The sequence below is a fragment of the Notolepis coatsorum genome (assembly GCF_963971535.1).
Source record: "Notolepis coatsorum genome assembly, chromosome: 13".
Classification (NCBI taxonomy): Eukaryota; Metazoa; Chordata; class Actinopteri; order Aulopiformes; family Paralepididae; genus Notolepis; species Notolepis coatsorum.
In genome coordinates, this window is record NC_140177.1 from 2491295 (window position 1) to 2513196 (window position 21902).

Sequence of the window (21902 nt, forward strand, 5' to 3'; positions counted from 1 at the left end):
TAAAGGGTTAACCTTCTGTCGTGTGGCAGTGAAAGGGTTAACACCAGGCCCAGGGACAACAGTTGAAAATGAGCTTTGGCTAACTCTGTCTCACACATAAATCAAATCAAATCAAATGTATTTGTAAGGCCCGACAACACACGTTAATGTCCCCATGGGCTGGACACGTCTTCTTTAAACAAGTCAAGAAGAAACAGCACAATAAATCAACACAAAAACACCATGAAGTCCAAGACATTTCAAATAAATAAAATAAATGCAACACTCCCAGACATACCCCACACGAAGGTAAGGAAAAACTCACTAAAACCTAGCAATAGGAAAAAATGCAATGTGGAGGAGAGAAACCTTAGAAGGGCCGTTCAAGGGGGGGATCTCCCTTCGTAGATGTCTGTGATAGTAGTAGACAGTGTTGCAATAAAACAGCCGAGACAGTTGGTAAGCAATGCATGCACTCATATGTGTAATGAAACACAGATAAGTGCATGCAATAGCAACTGAACATTTTGAAAGATAAAAATATGTTTACTTTATGTTCATTCATGTGTGCTGTCCCTGTTCAAATCAAGTTTAAACTGAAACTGAAACCAGTTTGTGCATTCAGTAGAAAGCTGTCTGGCTGCAAGCTGGCCTAGCTTAGCACAAATGAATGCACGCAGATAGAGACGAGCTAGCCTAGCTTAAAACTCCGGGAGAGGCGTTTTTGGCCAATCCATTCATTTGTGCTAAGCTAGGCTAGCTTGCAGCTGGATAACTTTCTACTGAACGCACAGAGAAGGAACTGGTATCTAACTTCTTGTCTGACTCTGTAGAAGTTAGAGTAAGCGCATTTCCCATAATGTTGGCATGTTCCTTTAACGAGTTTAACCCACAACAGATCCCACGACAGATCCCTTCCTTACCTTAGATCAGATGTTCTCCAAAAAGATTATTCCAATTCTTGATCGCCATTCCAAATATCGATCGTGTTTATTGATTGATTATTGGCTGCTGTAAATATATATTCCAGGCTGCTTTCCAACTCGCGATCACTCACTTCCATGTTCATCAGATCCCTCGCCAGCATAATGGAGCGAGGAGGCTCCCCCCACACAGATCCACCAGTATAATCGCATGGCCTGCAGTTACACAGGGATAGACGATAGGGGGCGGTATTTTCCCATTTGAGCTCCTAGAGGGGCTGCTGTACCAACGGGAGACTCGGTTGATGAAATATGAATTCAGATCGCTAATAAAAAAATCAAACGACAATTTGCGTCGTCGGCACTCAACGGGGGGCATGAAAAGATGACATAACACGTCGCTGGCACTCAAAGTGTTAAGGACCTTTCTTCTGCTTCCATGTGGCGCCGACATTATTATTATTATTATTATTATTATTATTATTATTATTATTATTATTATTATTATTATTATTATTATTATTATTATTATCATCGTTGTTGTTGTTGTTATTGTTATTATTATTATGATTATTGTTACGATTCTTATTGTTGTTGTTATTATTATTGTTGTTGCTATTATTATTAGTATTGATTCCTTACAAATAATGCATCTCAAACAAATACTGTAACTTTTTATTGTCAATATACTGACATAGTATCGACACCATTACCCTGGCACTGCCCTCTGCTGGATCAAATCCTATCTCTCTGACAGACACCTGTCACGATCAGAGCTTGTGTCTGCCAGATGAGGAGCAATCAGCGCGGCTGCAAGAGATCACCTCATCAAGTGTTCCCTACTTCAACTGGCAGAACCCGTCATCCAACGTTGCAGTGTTAAACTGCCTACCGAGGTACGACGACGCTACCTGAAGACCAGCTGTAACTACCCCTGTTTATGCTTGCCCTAACCTTCTGTTTCTTGTGCCCCAGGACTTCGCTCCAGCGTCCTTCCACCCTGACGTCTCGAGCCCCGCAAAGAGGACTCCTGCTCGCTCTCAAGCGCAAGACCTGTGTCCTCTCTCTCTCGCTGCCGACAGCTGCACTGGAGTGCACCTGCTCTCATTCTTCTCCCCCCCAAGAACATTATAACCTCCGTGTTGTTCACATTCCTGTTTCACATTCCTGTTATACTCTGCTTGGTTGGGAAGAATAATTAAAGAACCCTAAACCACTCCATTCTCTCCTCCTGTGTTTTGCTATTGGGCTCCGCAAGAACCCCCCATCCTCACAGAGCTTAGGCTCAGCTTCTTCCCCCAGGCCATCAGAGCCATGAACAATGAACATTGAGTGCTCAGAACATTGAACTATCCACACACAAGCACACATGAACACACACACGACACGCACGCTGTGCACGCTCACACACGAGCAGCCACTTAACACTTTAACATGAGCGGGCACACACTCATGTCGCACACACGCACACTTATGACCAAAGGAAAGGACACTTTAAATTAGAATAACAGGAACAGTGTATTGCACTACCAAAGCTAACTAGCATGTCCCATATGCTCTGTAAATAACTATGTACAGATACCGAGATGTCACTCCATGTTACCTGTTACCTGTTTACTGCACAATGTTGTTTTTTCATTTTTTGATTCTATTATATGTTGTACCACTGTATTGCACATCGTTGCGGGCAAGACCACCCGCATTTCATTGTATACCTGTATGCCGTGACAATTAAAACTCTTGACTTGACTTGACTTGACTTGACACTGCGACCATGATGTCGGACTCAGCAGCACAGGAGGCCGGTGAATGGAGCACCAGCATCCAGGCCGCCGTCAACGGACACGCCAGTCTGGTAAATCAACACTCACAGATACTGGATGAGACTATTGCCCAACTCAGCGCTCTCACTCTCAGCGCCGCGGAGCGAGACAAACGATTCAAGCGTTTCGAAGCATATTTAACGGCTCAGCCAATTCCGCCTACTGTCTCTCCACTCGTGGTATCCCCACCTGTAGTATCCCAGTCCCGGGAACCTCACGTACCCTCGCCAGAGCGTTACGACGGAAACGTTGCCAAATGTCGTGCCTTCCTCTTCCAATGCTCTTTAGTGTTTGGGCAACAACCTCTAACATTCCAGAGCGACAAATCCAAAATATCCTACCTGTCTGGTTTGCTGACGGGGCCCGCGTTAGAATGGGCGACAGCCCTCCACTTCAGTAATTCCCCCCTCTGCAATTCGTACTCCGGGTACATCGCCGACATGCAAAAGGTCTTCGACCATCCTCCCGGTGGTTCGGATAGAACGGCCGCCTTGTTTACCATCCACCAAGGACACCGTAGTGTGAGCGAGTGTATCGAATTCCGTATTCTGGCAGCGGGTTCCCAGTGGAATGATGAACCATTACGCGGAGCCTTTCGCCAGGGCCTCAGCGAAGTTCTAAAGGACGAATTGGCGTCGAAAGAGAGGCCTACTTCCCTTGACAACTTGATTAACTTAGCCAGAGAGCTGGACACGCGTCTCCGGGAACGCCGCCGTGAAAAGGCCAGCACCGTCAACAGCGTCCCGCTGCAGAGCCGCAGGGCCGCTGAGCAGGAGCGCCCCGTTAATAGTGTCCCGCTGCAGCACCGCAGAACCGACGATTCGGAGCCCATGGACCTCGACCGCTCTCGCCTTCCTCTCCGCGAACGCCGTCACAGACTCAGGTCAGGGGCATGTCTGTACTGCGGGCAACTAGGCCACTCCATCGCCTCATGTTCGGTTCGCCCAAACGACGGGGCTCGGCTGTGACGCTGGGCACATGCACGAGCCTTAAATTGGTTCCCAGTTCCGGTCCGAATATGCAATTCAGTGCCACGCTTTACCACAACGGTCAATCCCTCCCTCTGTCCGCGCTGGTCGACTCGGGCGCAGACGAAAACATCATCGACGCTGGGGTAGTGTCCCACTACCACATTGCCACCGACGCCTTAGCCATTCCCCGAGATGCCCAAGGCCTAAACGGGAAGTTGCTCTCGCAAATAACACGCCACACCACGCCTCTCCGCCTTCAACTCTCCGGGAATCATAGCGAGGAGATCCGTTTTCACGTCACTGATTCCCCCCATAACCCAATCGTTCTAGGCATGCCTTGGCTAAAGCTACACAACCCTGTAATAAATTGGCCAACAAGCTGGAGTGCTCACTGTCACGCCTCTTGTCTCCGGTCGGCGCGGTCACCACTGGGGGCCACTGGTTCTCCCGTTCCCAACGAACCTGTTGACCTTTCGACTGTTCCTCCAATTTACCACGACCTAGAGGCTGTGTTCAGTAAACAACAAGCTCTCTCCCTACCTCCTCATCGCCAGTACGCCTGTGCTATAGACCTGCTCCCGGGAGCCCTGCTCCCCGCTAGCCGCCTGTTTAACCTCTCACGCCCAGAGAGAGAGTCTATGGAGAAGTACGTCCACGAGTCCCTGGAGTCCCTATTACCCCCTCCTCCTCTCCTGTCGGCGCAGGCTTCTTTTTTGTGTCCAAGAAGGACCACTCCCTTCGCCCCTGTATTGACTACCGGGGTCTCAATAACATCACGGTTAAGAACAAGTACCCCCTGCCTTTGATTAACTCTGCTTTCGAACCCCTGCAAGGCGCCACCATTTTCTCAAAGTTGGATCTCAGAAATGCCTATCATCTGGTCCGCATCCGGGAGGGAGACGAATGGAAGACGGCCTTCAAGACCCCGCTCGGCCACTTTGAGTACAAGGTGATGCCTTTTGGGTTGACCAACGCCCCTGCTGTCTTCCAGGCCCTTGTCAATGACGTTCTCCGTGATGTCCTGAACCGCTCTGTCTTTGTCTACCTGGACGACATTCTGATTTTCTCCCGCTCCATGGAGGAGCACATCCAGCATGTCCGCCGGGTCCTCCAGCGCCTACTAGAGAACAAGCTGTTCGTCAAGGCGGAGAAATGATTTTTTTCTCTACTAAACAGTGTGCAAAGGTTTGCGACGAACACAAAGCTAACGTTTGAGATAGTTTGCAAACGTTTGCCTTGTTCGCTGAATTTTGACGCACCTTGGAATCGTTTTTAACGTTAAACAAATAACACTTGATTAATATTCAGTACTCACACTCTGATTGTCTTCCATGATAATGCGGTCCTTAGTTATCCAATTCAGTAGGTGGCACTGTCGTGGACAACAAACCAATGCAAAGTCAATGGGGTCACGCTCCTGTCTGTACAAGCTGACTGAGACTCCTGCTCAAATCTACTCCACAGACAGTACAAGCAGATTTCAGTGAGCCTCGGTCAGCTTCCACAGACAGGAGCGTGAACCCATTGACTTTGCACTGGTTTATGGCTGAAATATATATATATATATATTCTTTATGTGAGCATATACAAATTATAATTTTTATTTTGTTTTATGTTAATCTCGTTCTTATTCTTGTCCGTTGTTTTGTATGTAACACTTTGAATAAAGTTGTTTAAAAATGCTTGGTGTGGCAGCTGAAATTTACCAGCAGACTTGCTGGAAAGGTCTGTTGACAGGCTGATTGGCTGAATGAATGAATGAATGAATGAAAACTTTATTTAACAGATTGCAGAATGGGTACAATACACACAATAGTTAAGGGGATGCAGACCGAAAGACGTTTGTCTTGTTTACATCAGGGTCCCCCATTTTCAATTCATAGTGACATTTATGACATACACAACATACATGACATTTATGGCATAGGGACATACATGACATACAGGTATTTAGTACTGTTACATTTGTTTGAATGCTTGCACTGTGTGCTTTTGTAACTGTAGATTGCGTTTGTGAATGTTAAAGTGTCTTTGCAATAAAGTTCATATGGTCATACTTCTTCATAAAGAAAATTATTATAATAAAAAAATTATAATAATAATAATAATGAATCCAATTAGAATTTCTCCGCCAAAAAAGGAGCTTCAACAAACCATTATTCATTGATTGCCGTTGAAAAAAGCCATCTATGGAAAAGTTTGTAGTTACGTCACCTGAATAAACATAGCACTCTCTACGCTCCTGTGTGTGTGTTTGACACGGAAATACATATTTGGTAATTGCTTGAAAATTGTGACCTATCATTGGCTGAAATGAACGAGCAAACCCCGCCTCCTCGGTCCGTTGATTGCCTTCCCCAGTACTTCCCCTCGCAGTACCGCTCGCGTACCGCTCCACCCGCCCACCCAGAGATCTGTCATTGGCTGAAGTGAACCAGCATGCCCCGCCTCCTCGGTCCGTTGATTGCTTTTCCCCTCACTTTCCCTCGCACAGCAGTACCGCTCGCGTCAACCCGGCGTGATTTTTTCCCCCGTAGCCTATGTTTGCGAAGACGCTCTCTGATTGGCTAGCCGCGTACAGCGAAGACCCTCTCTGATTGGTTTACGCCTCCACACGCCCACCCAGAGATCTATCATTGGCTGAAGTGAACGCGCATGCCCCGCCTCCTCGGTCCGTTGATTGCCTCCCCTCACTTCCCCTCTCAGTACCGCTCCGCCGCCCAGAGAGACACAACGACAGTGAAGCACCGCTCGTCCTCCTCACCCCACAAACTGAACATATGGCAAAATCGGGCCTCTGTCTTTCTTGCATTGTTGTGTCCGTTACTCTTTGAAAATTCCGCCGAAAAAGAGAAGACGATTTTCCAAATCATTCTGGCCGTTATCTCACGTAAGTCAAACAAAAAAAAAATATTAAATGCTGCTTCGGTTGAATCCTTGTTGTTGAGCCTTCAGCTCGGCGGCGCCGCGGCGCAACATGGCGGGCTGCTCTCTGTGTCTCTGTCTGTCTTCACCAACACACCGCCGGGCCGAGTCATTTACATCCAGCCTTGTGTTAATGTCACTGTTTTGATGGGTTTTTTTTTATGGTTTGATTGAGATTAATGCGTTTGTGGATACTATCATGAAATATATCGGTTGTGTCCTCGAATTAACTGAATACGCTGCTGCTAACTAACTGTACCATGATGCTAACTTGTTAGCTAGCGACGTGTAACGTTAATGAAATAATGTCAACAGCGCCACTGCTAGCTGACGTTAGTTAATAATGATAAGTTTAACACGAAACATACATTCTTGCTGTTGGTGTTACAGCGTTTTTAATCTAAGGAGCCAACGTTAATGTTTTGTTTTGTTGATATTATTACCCAGGGGTGTGTTTGTCAACATCAGCTAAACTAACGTTACATCACAAAAAACCCAGCTGTCACTTTATTATTGACAGTTAACTTAACTTGGGTATTAACAATGCACTGACTTGACAATGAACCAGGGGCTATTTAAAGTGATGTGTGGATTACTTGACCTACTTTGTTATGAATGACTCATGGAGTTGTAGTTGGACACTAGGTCACACAAGCCACGTAAACCATACATGGAAGTTGCTCAACATATCGATCATGGACTCTGTGAGAAGAGATCAAAGAAGTAATGACAACTGTGATCATACCATGTCATCAAGATGACGGATCGTATTGTGTTGTGACCTGGCCCTGTTAACACGCAATTGCACGTCTGACTGTACAACTACATATAAGATTGTTGGATGTGTGCAATTTATGCCAAACTTGATTAGGGCTGTGTAGTTTAATAAAGTTAGATGTTGTGATGTGTGATGAAACGATTGTCGTTTAAATGATTAATAAAAAAAAGTAAATTAGGTCGATTTCTCACACAATTATTAGTGAAATGTTTGAGAATGTTGATTGGAAATTAAATGGCTAGTTTGTTGTCACAATTACCATCATCAGTAGACCTTTTTCACAGCAGCCATTTTGACTTGTCATAGATGGGTGAACACAGGTGCAACTATAAAAATCTATGGTGACACCTGCGTTTACCCGTCGTTGCCACGTAAAAAATATCTGCTGTGAAAAAGGCCTATATAGACCCTTTACTGTTGTAAACACTGAGCAATGTTTGGGAGATGCCTGCGCAATTTGATTACACTGAATTGGTTTGATTACCTCAGGAGGTAGAGAGCAGTCGTCTGGTAATCTGGAGATTCCCGGTTCGATTTCCACTCCTTCTGGGGGGCGGATGTCCTAAATTGAGCAAGAATAGTGTCAGGCAGTTGCCTACGTGTGATTATCACTATATATTTACATATTCTTCCCCCCTATATATCGCCACGCCCTGTTTGTAATCTTATTCCATGTCATCCATGTACTGTGTGTTTGTGCTTGCTGGCCCCTCAGGGCTCCCCCATCTCTGCACAGGTGTATAACCACCCAGAAGGACTAGGGGCGGCTCTCTACCGGGAGCACTTTGACTTCAACGCGGAGCCGCCTTGGGACCCTAGCTGATAGTGGGACGCGTCCATCTCCTGACTTGTCCATGTGAGTTGTTTCATTTATGTCCACACACGTATATATATATTATAAACCGGCTCCCAGAGTCACACTTAAAAAATGTGCACTGGAGTTTGGGAACTTGCAAAAGCCCCAATTGGATCATTCAATTCAATGTTTCATGAATAATCTGGCTGTTAATATGGCTCGAGTTGAGTCACTACCAAATGCTTGAGGTACATTTAAACTGTCTTGTCTGGTTCATTGGAGCTAATGCTATTTTATTAAGAGCAGAGTTGGATAAGACTGGCTCCTGTGTTCAAAGAAGTGCAAGTGTCGGCGTCTCTTATCTTAGGTTTGCTTTGGGGAAGGATGCTTTGTCTCGTGTTGTTTGGGCTTGATTGGATCTTTCATAATACAGGAGAATATTCAGTGTGCCCCTGAATGAATGGAGACTTGTCGTGAACATTCCAGCCTTGTGTCTTGGGCTGGCAAACACGGATTAAAGGACGTGTGGGTGACAACTTGTCAACAAAAACAAACATGAACCAGCATGCTGGAACGGACCACATTTGATTCCCTGTCAGTTGTTGATACAAGCAAACACGGTAACAGGAAATTAACTGTAGTTTTAGCTGTTTCCTAGCAACGCAAACATTCCACCGAAGCAAGTATAGTATATACGTACGTGTTGACATTAGAAACTCCAGAGAGACGTATCTGGGTAAAAGTTCACAAACACTAAGCTTTTATATCTGATGTCTGTTGAACTCTGTTAGTGACGTGTTTTTTTTTCTTCTTCTGTTTGTGTCTCCTCTTTTGTCTACTAGTTTGTTGCATACCGGCAGGACCCCATTGGCTCAGTCGCGACCCCCTTAGCTTTTTAACTCTTCTTTATGATTGTCGGATTAGCGGACTACGGTTGAGATGAAAGGACTCACGGACGACCCCAGCTACATCGTGGATCTCCTGGAGGGAGGGGTGACACTCGAGGATGTCATCGACGGGCACATCTGTGAACAGGCTCTGGTCAGTTCAGCCGAGTGGTTCTGGAGATTCTTTTTATAAATATGGGGACTATTAATACATATGGTTGATGAAGAGTTTATCTCCATTTGTAGATGGAGAATACTATTTTTTTTTATATACTTTCCTTGTTCATCATGAATCAGAATATGTGGATCTGTTAAATGTTCTTAAGAATTGCATGAAAACATTTGTCTTAAGCCTCTCTCAGACCTATAAATCCTCTTTATCCCAACTAAGCAGCTCCTGTCAATCTGAAGTGATCGGATATGAATTAGCTGTGTAATCCCCACCCAATAGAGGCCTTGCACAGAATGCTTGTGTATATCTGTCGGTCTTCCAACATGGAGGGAAAGCGGGGCGTTCTGAACACTCTGCCAGGCCTCTATAGTTCTGCTTCTCCCTTTGTTCACCTGCCTGTTCGCCACACCTTGAAGAATCCCAATGTCAACAATAGGGCAGTAAATGAACACCAGCCAAATGTTGATGTATCTTGGTCAGTTGGTGGGTGTTCTTGAACTGTACTTTAGTTTAGTTTGTTGGGATCCCTACAGCATTGCAGTAGCTATTCTTCCCGGGGTCCACAAAAAAAACGTACATCATGACCGTGCTACATAATACTTACGTCATACCATATAACATTACAAGTAAACGGGACAAAGGACTAGTACACACACAAGACGTAATACTTAGTAAGTCTTAGTAAGTATTACGTCTGTGTGTGTACTAGTCCTTTGTCTTGTTTACTTGTAATGTCGTGTTATGATGTAAGTATACTTGCATCATAACACGGGATTACAAGTAAACGGGACAAAGGACTAGTACACACAGACATGATACTTACATCATAACGTATAAAAACAAGTATACATGACAAAGGACTAGAGACTTGGACTAGTACACACACAAGACGGGCTACAATATTGAAACTATTATATACAATATGTATATATTATCCATACATTTGACTCAAAACATTCAACTCTAGTAAAACTGGTGAATTTTTTTTATTCACTTGCCGTTGTGGTAGGTAAAGCAAAAATTAAGAAAAAGGGTATATATTATTTCTAACCTTTTCTCCATTAACTTATTCAGTCGCAGTACATTGTTCAGAATAAAGGTCGCCTGCTTGAATGAATGAATTTATTCACACACACACACACAATATATTACATATACATATCATGTGAGAACATCATCGTGGAGATTGTTGTGCATGTGCCAGGTCTCCCAAGAAGCTATTTAAAGCTTTTGGAGGAGGAGCCTGATCACAAATATAAACAAACAAAAACATACAGCGTGGGTAGGCTTACACACCTACCTACTAACAAACATACAACATAGCTACATAAATACAGACAATTAATATACCGAAGTATGGATTCTATTTAGAGATATGATTTAAGCAGTTCCTCTTTCAGTGATTTTTAATCCCCACACTGGATGAGCAGCCAATGGCTCGACTCGATACACGGGTGTAGTCTACTCACCGTGTGGCCTCTTGTCCCCTGCTGTGTGGTGTCCCCCCCCCCCCCCCAGGCGGAGAAGAGTGCGTTTGTGGTGGGCGACCTGGGCACTCTGATGAGGCAGCACGCGCGCTGGCAGGACGCGGCCCCCCAGCTGCGGCCGTACTACCCGGTCAAGTGCAACGGCAGCCCCGCCGTGGTGGAGCTGCTGGCATCCCTGAACCTGGGCTTCATCTGCAGCAACAAGGTGAGGCCCCCGAACTCAGTGGTGCGGTGGTGGTGCCACGCCATCCCAGCACTTTTCTGAGCAGAAGTACGTGCACGGATGTGCATGCGCGCGCACACAAAAATGCGTTCGCTCGACTCGTCGTCCGTATTTAAGTACCCGTACTCGGCTATCGCCTAGTCTTTGCATAAGAATAGCATAGCAATAGCATAACAAAGAACGAGAAGAAGTGCAAAACCAAAATGCAAGCCCTGTACCACATTGGTGGGGGTTTGCTTGAGCTGTGGAACCAAATGGTCTCGACTGGAAGGATAAGACATTTCTTAAGTTGTGCTTCAGAAGGAAACTGTCCTTAAGTTACATTGTTAATTTAGTTTGTATTTACTTTTCTAGTTTAAGTTAATTCAATTAAAGAAATTGTAACTATTACATTGCATCTACAATTACATTTAAAACATTGTTTGTTTTTCAACCATATCTGTTGACAATATAATTTCTTTATATATTGAAGGCTACATCCTGCTACCTTTTTCAGCTTCTCGAGTCTATTTCAAGGCAATATTTACAAAAACTAAACTAAAACTAGTAATTTCCTATACAAACATGTTTCCTACTATTTATGCATAATAATCATCTGTTCTGTGCGCACGCGAGGGAACATGTGTGTGCGCGCGGGAGAGAGCGTGCATGTGGCGTCATTTAAACGGCGTACAGGCACTTCTGATATTACGACTGCACCCCTGCCCAAACTACAACGCCCTGTTGACCATTAGTAAAGGGTTAACCTTCCGTAGTGTGGCAGTGAAAGGGTTAACCTGCTGTTGTGTGGCAGTGAAAGGGTTAACCTTCTGTGTAATGTCTCAGTGAAAGGGTTAACCGTTTGGTAGCGCGGCAGTGAAAGGGTTATTCACACGCTGGGCCTTTTTGCTCTCATGTTTGATTACATTCAAATTCACTGTCCTCATACAGCACATGTACAGTACAATAACAATTAATTAGTACTCATGATGAAATGTAGTGGTCAGTGGCCCTTTTTTTTTTTTATACCTTATTTAACCAGGCAGGTCAAAAGGGTAACGGGGAAAGAAAAAAGAAAAAAACTAGAAATAGAAGACAGAGGGATAGTACAAACATCAGAGGTACGGGAAATAGGAGAAGAGGAATCCACATGTGCAACAGTCGGCTAGGGACAGTTTCTGCTTAAACGCATGTCGGAAGTGATGAAAGGGTGTTTTAGAGAGTTTGAGTCATTGGTTCCACACTCACTGCTATTTTGGTAATTGTATGAATGATGTTTTTTTCTTTTTTTTTGCTGTGTCGTTTAAACTCGCTATCCTGATAATGTTGTGTTTGTGTCTTCCCCCCAGGCTGAGGTGAGCCTGGTGCTGGAGCACGGTGTGGCGCCGGAGAACATCATCCTGTCTGGCGTGTGCAAGCAGCTGGCTCACATCAAGCACGCCGCACGGCACGGAGTCCGGCACCTCGTGTGTGACAACCAGGCCGAGTTGTGCAAGATCTCCCGCGCGCACCCCAGTGCTAAGTACGTACTAAGTCTTAACACACCCCAGTGCTAAGTACGCACTAAGTCTTAATGCACCCCAGTGCTAAGTACGCACTAAGTCTTAACACACCCCAGTGCTAAGTACGCACTAAGTCTTAATGCACCCCAGTGCTAAGTACGTACTAAGTCTTAACACACCCCAGTGCTAAGTACGCACTAAGTCTTAATGCACCCCAGTGCTAAGTACGTACTAAGTCTTAATGCACCCCAGTGCTAAGTACATACTAAGTCTTAACACACCCCAGTGCTAAGTACGTACTAAGTCTTAGCACACCCCAGTGCTAAGTACGTACTAAGTCTTAGCACACCCCAGTGCTAAGTACATACTAAGTCTTAGCTTAACACACCCCAGTGCTAAGTACGTACTAAGTCTTAGCACACCCCAGTGCTAAGTACGTACTAAGTCTTAACACACCCCAGTGCTAAGTACGTACTAAGTCTTAACACACCCCAGTGCTAAGTACGTACTAAGTCTTAACACACCCCAGTGCTAAGTACGTACTAAGTCTTGACACACCCCAGTGCTAAGTATGTACTAAGTCTTAACACACCCCAGTGCTAAGTACGTACTAAGTCTTAACATTTACATTTAGTCATTTAGCTGACGCTTTTATCCAAAGCGACTTACAAGTTCTGTACGACAAGCCATCAGGAAGGGCACAACTCTATCAGCTGAGTAACAATGTTCATCAAAGTGTTGAGTGCTACAGTGTAGGTTAGTTTATTAGGACAAGTGCATGACAGTATGGTTAGTTAGGTTTTTTTTTTTTTTTATTCAGATAATGGTTGAAGAAGTGCGTCTTTAGTCGACGGCGAAAGATTGGACGTGTTTCGGCTGTCCTAACTGGGGTGGGTAGTTCATTCCACCATTGTGGGGCAAGGACTGAGAATAGGCGACTTCTCTTTGATGACCCTCCCGGAGCTTGGATAGGAGTAGGTCTGAGGCGGCCAGAAGATGCAGAGCGTAGGGGTCTTGAGGGTGTGTAGTTAGAGACCATTGACCGGAGGTAGGCGGGAGCAGTTCCCTTTGCCGCACGGTATGCTAGGTCGAGGGCCTTGAAGCGGATTCGTGCAGCAATGGGGAGCCAGTGCAGGTCCCTAAGAAGTGGGGTGACATGGGCCGACTTCGGTAGGTTTGAGATCAGGCGGGCCGCTGCGTTCTGAATGAGTTGAAGAGGCTTAGTGGCAGTGGCCGGGAGGCCAGCGAGCAGTGCGTTGCAGTAGTCGAGGCGGGAGATGACTGTTGATTGGACGAGGAGTTGGGTGGCTTCTTTTGTCAGGAAGGGGCGGATCCTTCTGACGTTGCTCAGGAGGAATCGGCAGGTTCTGGTTGTCGCTGCGATGTGAGCAGAGAAGTTCAACTGGTCGTCGAGGACAACACCAAGGTTCTTGGCGGTCGGGGACGCGGTCACAGCTGCATTCTCGACTGTGATGGAAAGGTCGGTCAGGGGGGAGGATTTGGCCGGCAGGTGGAGCAATTCTGTTTTGCTTAGGTTCAGTTTGAGGTGGTTGGTCGTCATCCAGGCGGAGATGTCGGACAGACAGGCCGAGATCCGCTCAGAGACGTGGATATCTGAGGGAGGGAAGGAGAGGAAGAGTTGAGTATCGTCGGCATAACAGTGGTAGGAGAAGCCATGAGACGTGATAATGTTACCCAGTGATTTAGTGTAGAGGGAGAAGAGAAGGGGTCCTAAAACCGAGCCCTGGGGGACACCCGTCCGCAGGGGGCGGGTGGCCGACAGGGTCCCTCTCCATGACACTTGGTAGGAGCGGTCATTGAGGTATGATGACAACCATGTCAGCGCAGAGCCAGCCACTCCCATTCCTGCGAGGGCCGCGAGGAGGATCTGGTGGTTGACTGTGTCGAAGGCTGCAGATAGATCTAACACACCCCAGTGCTAAGTACGTACTAAGTCTTGACACACCCCAGTGCTAAGTATGTACTAAGTCTTAACACACCCCAGTGCTAAGTACGTACTAAGTCTTAACACACCCCAGTGCTAAGTACGTACTTAGTCTTGAGACTCCTGCGCACATTAGCGTCGTTATCGGAGATGGTGTAGGAGGCCGTTTTGGAGGCTGACTCTGGTTAAACCCCCCGCCCCCCCCCCCCCCCCCCCCCAAGTCCAAAACCATGCCGCTTTCCACTGTACGCTACTAAATGCTTCAGTAGATTCGAGTTGTTTAGATTAGATTCAGATGTATTGTCAATTTGTCATCATACATGCAGCACAAGTACAGTACAACGAGAAAAAGGAGTTTGGCATACAACCAGAGTGCAAATGAAACGGTGAAGTGCAATAGTAATATACAATGTTAAACTGTGTATAAAATATATAAATTAGTACTACTTAGATGTATGTACAGAGTTGTAGTATTAATATGTACAGTGATACAGGTATAAAGACACTATGGTAGTAAGTCATACTGGCCAGCAGCGTAACTAGTAAGGCATATGTACAGACATGGTATCTTGCCTCACTTCTTGGCATTCCTGTTACAAACATTACACTCCAGCATTACATAACAACCGCTGCTGTTGTTTATTTAAAAAATAGTTTTAAGTAGCCGGACTTTGGACTGTTTTTGCTACATGGTGTGAAACATTACCTGGAGTGAACCTTCCAGGAAGCGCAGCTACAGTGAACAGGATGGGCTGTTTTCTTCCTGCCTGTGTTGTGTAGTAGCTACCTACATTTACATCTCTCTTGGCTGATGCCTTTATCCAAAGCGACTTTGTAAATTGTGTACAACAAGTCGGCAGGAGGGGTTACCTCTGGCGGTGGTGGTATTGTTCATTAAGCAGTGCAGAATTTGAGAGCTTCACTTTGAGTGCATAGTAGTATATACATAGTAGCATAATATATAGTAGTATAGGCATAGTACATAGTAGCATAATAGATAGTAGTATTAAATCATCAAATTCGATGTAGGCTAGATCGATAATGATAGTATATGAAACTAGACATCGCAAGGAATCCGTTGATGGAACTTAAAGCTAGCGTACCTGAAAAGGGGCTAACTAGGGCTTGCATGTTTTTAAGGGGGGGAAATACTACCAATTCCTAGTACAATTGGAAACTACAAACCTAGCTGTAATCAACCAGCTAAGCTAGCTAGCTAATGTATGAACTTAAATTCAACAATTTTGGGGAAATACTACCAATTCCTAGTACAATTGGAAACTACAAACCTAGCTGTAATCAACCAGCTAAGCTAGCTAGCTAATGTATGAACTTAAATTCAACAATTTTGTATCATAACATTTTTGTATTTTATCAGATGCACCAAATAATATCATAAAGGCCGCCGTGCTCTAAATATCTGTATCGTCATCGGTCGACCAGTGTGCCGAACCGTGGTTTTTGTGTACCGTTACACCCCTAATATATATATATATATACATACATGCATACAGTGGGGGAAAGTTTGTTTATTTATTTGGCTTTTCATGTTCCACTCAGGGGTGATGTAGTGTGCAGTAACTGTTAAGTAGGGCTGTCAACGAATATTCTATATTCAAATTAATAATCGACGGGGGGGGGGGTTATTATGTTAGATTGTGGGCGTGGACCTGAATGCGCTGCATGGCGGATGGGAGACACGCAACGTCATTGAGCTGAACGTGCGAGTAGTAATGAACAACAACCGCGACCATCGGTTGAGAAGACAGTGATTTGTACTCTGAGCAATCTCAAGCCCTGGTTGGAAATACTTTGGATTTTGTTGAACCAGTTTTATGCAAGCTATGCTACAGCTGGCCAACCTTTTTTAGGCTAACGCTATTTTGGGAGTTCTAGCGTCAAGAATGTGAGTAGCCTACTTTTCTGTTTTAGCACTTTATTGTAAATCATCCCTCAGGGTAAACATGATTGAATAGAGAAAGAAGCGCCATGCAGGTCCCGTTTCATGCAAAGAAAAATATACATTATCGCTTCATGTTTATCACACCTTGTTCGGAGGCGCATTGCTGTGTCTGAATGTCCGTTCTATATGCCGTAAACGATCATTAATTTGATCTCCGAGAGACTGCTCCTTCTCAATCTAGCACCAATTCCACCTCACGCACAGAGAGGGAGAGAGAGAGCCGTGTGTGTTCGCCACACTATGAGGCTATGCTAAATTACAGGTAATCTGTGTTGTGCGTGGGCTGAACGAACAACACCCAGCCCTTTGTGCAAGTTATATTTTGGGAAGGGGGGAAGTTAGAGTTTTGAATAAAATTCTGCACGCAAAAAAAAAATATGCACGTTGGTGGTTAACGTACCGTTGCATTCGTTCGGTACACAGCGTGTACTGAACCAAAGGTCCAGTACTGAAACGGTACCGTTACACCCTGGCCGATGCCGATATTTACCGATGTCGATATCTCTGTATAGAAAACACTTTTTTATGATGATCAAATAAAGAGCCATTTTCTAAAACACATTTTCTTTTTACTTTTGTAATTTATTTTCAGAAATGACTGATATTTTGAAACAATTTAAGACAAACATGTTGGATAAAAATAAATATATAAAAAATAAAAATATTTTTTTAGATACAATCTGCCCTATTTTGACATTGGAACGATACCGATGTGTAAAAAAATTACTCTGCCGATAATTATACCGGCGGCCGATATATCGTGCACCACTACCATTTCTATATGCAGTATATGCCTAACTTGTATTTGCCCCCTCTCTTTCTCTCTCTCTCTCTCTCTCCCAGGCTGCTTCTGCAACTTACCACGGAGGCCCACGCCGCTGAGACCAGCATGGCTTTCGGCTGTTCCCTGAAGAGCTGCAGGCACCTGCTGGAGGCGGCCCGGGAGCTGGGGGTCCAGGTGGTGGGCGTGACCTTCCACATCCCCGCCGCCTGCCAGGACCTCCCGCGGGCCTACGCCCACGCCCTGTCGGACGCCCGCTGTGTCTTCGATATGGGGGTGAGTGCTGTCGGCTGATGAGAAGAGGGGTTACTTACTGCTGTGAAATGGATCGCTGGCATTTGAGTTTGAAAAAGAAACCGTCACGTGTGGTGTCGTAGATGCGAAGCTATGTTGTCTTGTGTGAAGTGGTCTTACACGAGCTGCCACTAGGGGCAAGGGAGTGATTTGAGAGAGTTGTTCCAGTCATGGAGGTGTTTCGTTTCTAAAAAGGAGGAGAATACTTTTCTGGAAAATATCTGTAGCCAAGTGATACAGGGCTTATACGGTGTAGTTTTGTCACTAGGGCTGTCGACAAATATTCTATATTTGATCAAATAATTTAATTGTAAATGGTCGACTTCTCGCGTGGGTCATGACTGACGTTAATAACATAATTTATTGGCCCTTGAGTTGAAACGGGCCAATAATTCAACAACAACCGTGTAGCAATGATTGCAGAGAGGGAGCGGAACACAATTCGGCCGCGGAGAGAGTGTTAGAAGAATCTAAAAAGCCCCTTTTGAAAGTTCCGATTTTGCTCCGTAAACTGCAACATTTTGAAACCTTGAGACAAAGTTGCATTCAAACTATGTAAGCGAGAGATGGCCTACCGTCCCACCACTAGCAACCTCAAGGTCCTTGACTTGATTTCTTCCCTTCCATCTCTTGAGTGTGATGGATTTCGGTCATAATCAGCCAGTATCACCTCGTCACCTGTGTTCATGAAGTTTCTGCGTTGTGTTCATCTCTTACTCCGAAGTCGACCTTCTCATACTGGCTGTACAACTGTTTCATCCCCGTTAATGCAATCCGTAATCAGAAGAATTCGACACTGGCAAACGTGGTACCTTTCTTGGAAAAACGTTGTTTATTCCATAAACAAAGCCTCGTACCAGATGTAACCAATTCTGTAATGTCCTTGAACAGTCTTAATTCATTCTTCTCCTCTTATGCTATTAATCCAATGGTTCTGTGCCTCGTCGTAGCCAACAACCATTCCCTGTTAGCCAAAGCTAGCGATGATGTGGCACTTCATTCCTGCCCCCCCGTGTGGGTAGGATGGATCCTTTCAAAGTCTGTGATCAACGTGTCTGCTCGCCTGTGCGTCGTGTCTCAATCTAACTTACCCCGGAAAACTCATGGCTCATAACGTGTTTTCCCTAGCAACGGGGCCCCGCCCCCTCTTCTCGTTACTAAGGGACACGCTACCATGGCAACAGCAGTCTAGACTTTGACACACTAAACGATGTGGCCACACCACCATGTGAGAGCCCAGTGCCGCTGCATACAATGACCTTGGCTCGCTTGAGAGCTCAGCTGATAACAGGCCCTCATCTGCAGCCTCACTGGAGCCAGACATAGTGACTGATACTGTCCTCATACAACTAATATCTACGAGTAGATGCCGTCATCTGCAGATATTTACATTATAATGCAGATATTTACATTATATACACATTGAAAAACAAGGATTCCTTCAAGTGGAAGCGGAGCGCTAGTACACACACACACACACACACACTGTCGCACATCAACGCAACTCGTGGAGATTAAAACAAGTAATTCAGTCAGTGTCCTGCTGTAGAGGCGACATGAAGGTCATTTCTCATGCGAGCAGCAGCCCGGTTGTTTGCCAGCAGCGATTCCGCATAATCGCAGGTAGAGCTCGTCTTTATCACGGGTTAAATCAACAACTCTTGGAACATTTTAAATCCATGATTTTAAATAGGGATGCACCGATCCGACTTTTTCAGTCCCGATACCGCTGGGCTTTGGGTATCGGCCGATACCGAGTACTGATCCGATACCCATTGTTCAATTAATAAACTGTATGCCTCACTGTGTGGAAGAGACTGGGGTTATTCTTTTGTGCAAGGCAACATCAGGCTTGACTTAAAACATTACTTTCCTAACTTAGTGAAACTAAATGTAACAAATTAACATAGATATAAATGTACTGAATTGTTATTTCTTATTATATTATTATAAATAAAATAAAAATCTGATGTATATATATATATTTTTTTTTTTTTTTTTTTTTTACCGATACCCGATCCAGCTATTTGAGTCATATTGGGGCCGATATCAATATCGGATCGGCACATCCCTAATTTTAAACCATTCGGTCTCTCCGTTTGTACCCGTCTCAGACCAGAGAGAGAGAAAGTGTCTCGCCGTTGTATCTCTCTTATCACCTCTACTCGCTGTCCCACAACCCAGCACATCCTACCCTTCATCCCTACCCTTCACTGATATACAGTTAACATAAAACCTTAATAACGTGCTTGTTTATCCAGTTTTGATGGTTTTCTAATCGGTATATGTCTGATTTCGCTTGCGGAGAAAATAGACCAACGCTTGGCACTTCCCCGTCCGGTGTGCCGGCCCCACTAGGGCTGGGTATTGTTTGGGAAATGTTCGATACCTGCGCCAATACCGATATTTGGGATGCTGCTGATTAGGTGTGGGATGATGCATCGGTCCAGATCGATATATCGATCTAATTATTATCAATGATCCAATAGGTTTGATGCAACGTAAAAAGATCGGTTCATATCGATACTCTTATTTTTTTTAAATCCTGTGGAAATAAATCCTGTGGCAAGTCTCATTTACCAAGCGCAGCTCCGGCAGCTGGATTCGCGCGAGATCATCACGCAAAGATGTGGAAAAAAAAAAACACCTGGCAGCAACAACAGCACGTGAAAAGCCAGTGTGAGAAAACAGCTGAGTTCCAATAGTGAGGGAAAGGGGGGAGGGGCGCTGTGCCAGTCTCTCTCTCTCTACGTTCAATGATTTTAAGTAGCAAAACCTTACACTATAAAAACAAACTGGATAGTTGATGATAATAAACATTTTATAATATTTCACTTCATTAGCTGAAATATTCAAAAATCATTAAGTCTGCTATAATAATCTTTATTTATATAGCACCTTTCATACACGGGAGTGCAGCTCAAAGTGCTTAACAGGGCAAAGAAATAAAAACAACATTTTACAATAAAGCAAAAAAAAGTAAAGAAAAGAAAAGCAGGATTTTAAGACCAGCAAAACATGATTAAAAAGCATAAATGACAACAGGGATTTTAAAATCAGCTAAAAGCAAGAGTATAAAAATATGTCTTGAGCTGTGCTTTTCAAAGTGCTTAAAGGGGAACTCCACTTTTTTTGGAAATTAGCTTATTTAACATCTTCCCTGGAGTTAGACAAGAAGATGCATACCTTTTTTGTCTCTGTGCGTGCATTTTAGCTTTGGGAATAGACGCTCCGTTAGCATAGCTTAGCTTCATCACTGGAAGTGCGGCAGGACAGTAGCCTTACAGTGCCTTACAGTGTATTGCAAGGTCTGACATTGACCAAACTTGATATGCATGACCTTGGTGGGCTCTAGGTCAACTCCTGAAAAGGGGGTCAATGTCAGACTTTGCAATCAAAAGTTAGGGGGCTAATAACCCTTGCCATAATTTCAGTGAGCCCCCTAACTTTTGATTGCAAGGTCTGACATTGACCCCCTTTTCAGGAGTTGACCTAGAGCCCACCAAGGTCATGCATATCAAGTTTGGTCAATGTCAGACCTTGCAATACACTGTAAGGCACTGTAAGGCTACTGTCCTGCCTCACTTCCAGTGATGAAGCTAAGCTATGCTAACGGAGCGTCTATTCCCAAAGCTAAAATGCACGCACAGAGACAAAAAAGGTATGCATCTTCTTGTCTAACTCCAGGGAAGATGTTAAATAAGCTAATTTCCAAAAAAAGTGGAGTTCCCCTTTAACAGAGCAAAGAAATAAAAACACAACATTTTACAATAAAGCAAAAAGAAAAGAAAAGATAAGCCATTATCCTTTTCTCTGTGTATTCGTGTCCCAGACCAGATGAGGTCAGGAGTTTGATACTGAGGATGGCCAGATAATGTTGATGTCTAAACATAAAAGATATAATGCATAATAAATATAAAATTTATACATGATCATGCAACATAAAACAATTTTTGTAGGAACGGTTTGGGAGAGAGGTAGGGAGGGGTTTTAGGTTGTGAGTTCCAATTTTTTTTATGTCCAGTGATATTTTCGTTTCCTTTTTTGAGGCGATATAAATGTTACTGATTGTGTTAAATGGGCATATGATATCGTCTCGTATCGATCGCAGGCACCTGAATCGAATTGTATCGTGGCAGACTTTGATATCGGCAAATATTGTATCGTTGTCCAAAGAATCGATATCGTATTGTGATTGTGATGGTGATTCCCACCCCTACTGCTGATGCCAAAATTATATATCTTTTCCCGATAACCTTACTTTGCTGAGTTATGTGCTGTGTGTGAGCCAATCGGAGGCTTTGTTATATTTTGGATTGTGGTTGAACAGAAGAATGTTATATCTTGGAACAAACGTGCTTATTGACACTGAGATTAACTAATTATGTATAGACATTTTGGCATTAGTGTTGAAGCAATTCAAATTCAATCCATATCATGAAAGTATCACATTTCGATACCCTGCCCTAGTAAT

The 21902-nt window shown here is 44.4% G+C and overlaps 1 protein-coding gene across 1 annotated transcript in view; it reads left to right on the plus strand.

Annotated features, from left to right (window-relative positions):
• Positions 1 to 6421: 6421 nt before the first annotated feature.
• The window catches only part of azin1b (antizyme inhibitor 1b), a 29244-nt gene continuing 13763 nt past the window's right edge, over positions 6422 to 21902 (plus strand). The window contains exons 1-6 of the mRNA XM_084327204.1: positions 6422 to 6586; positions 8115 to 8255; positions 9038 to 9236; positions 10773 to 10946; positions 12293 to 12465; positions 17197 to 17410. Of these exons, the coding sequence (XP_084183330.1) occupies positions 9135 to 9236; positions 10773 to 10946; positions 12293 to 12465; positions 17197 to 17410 (663 nt within the window). The 5' untranslated portion in view covers positions 6422 to 6586; positions 8115 to 8255; positions 9038 to 9134. The remainder of the gene's footprint in view (positions 6587 to 8114; positions 8256 to 9037; positions 9237 to 10772; positions 10947 to 12292; positions 12466 to 17196; positions 17411 to 21902) is intronic.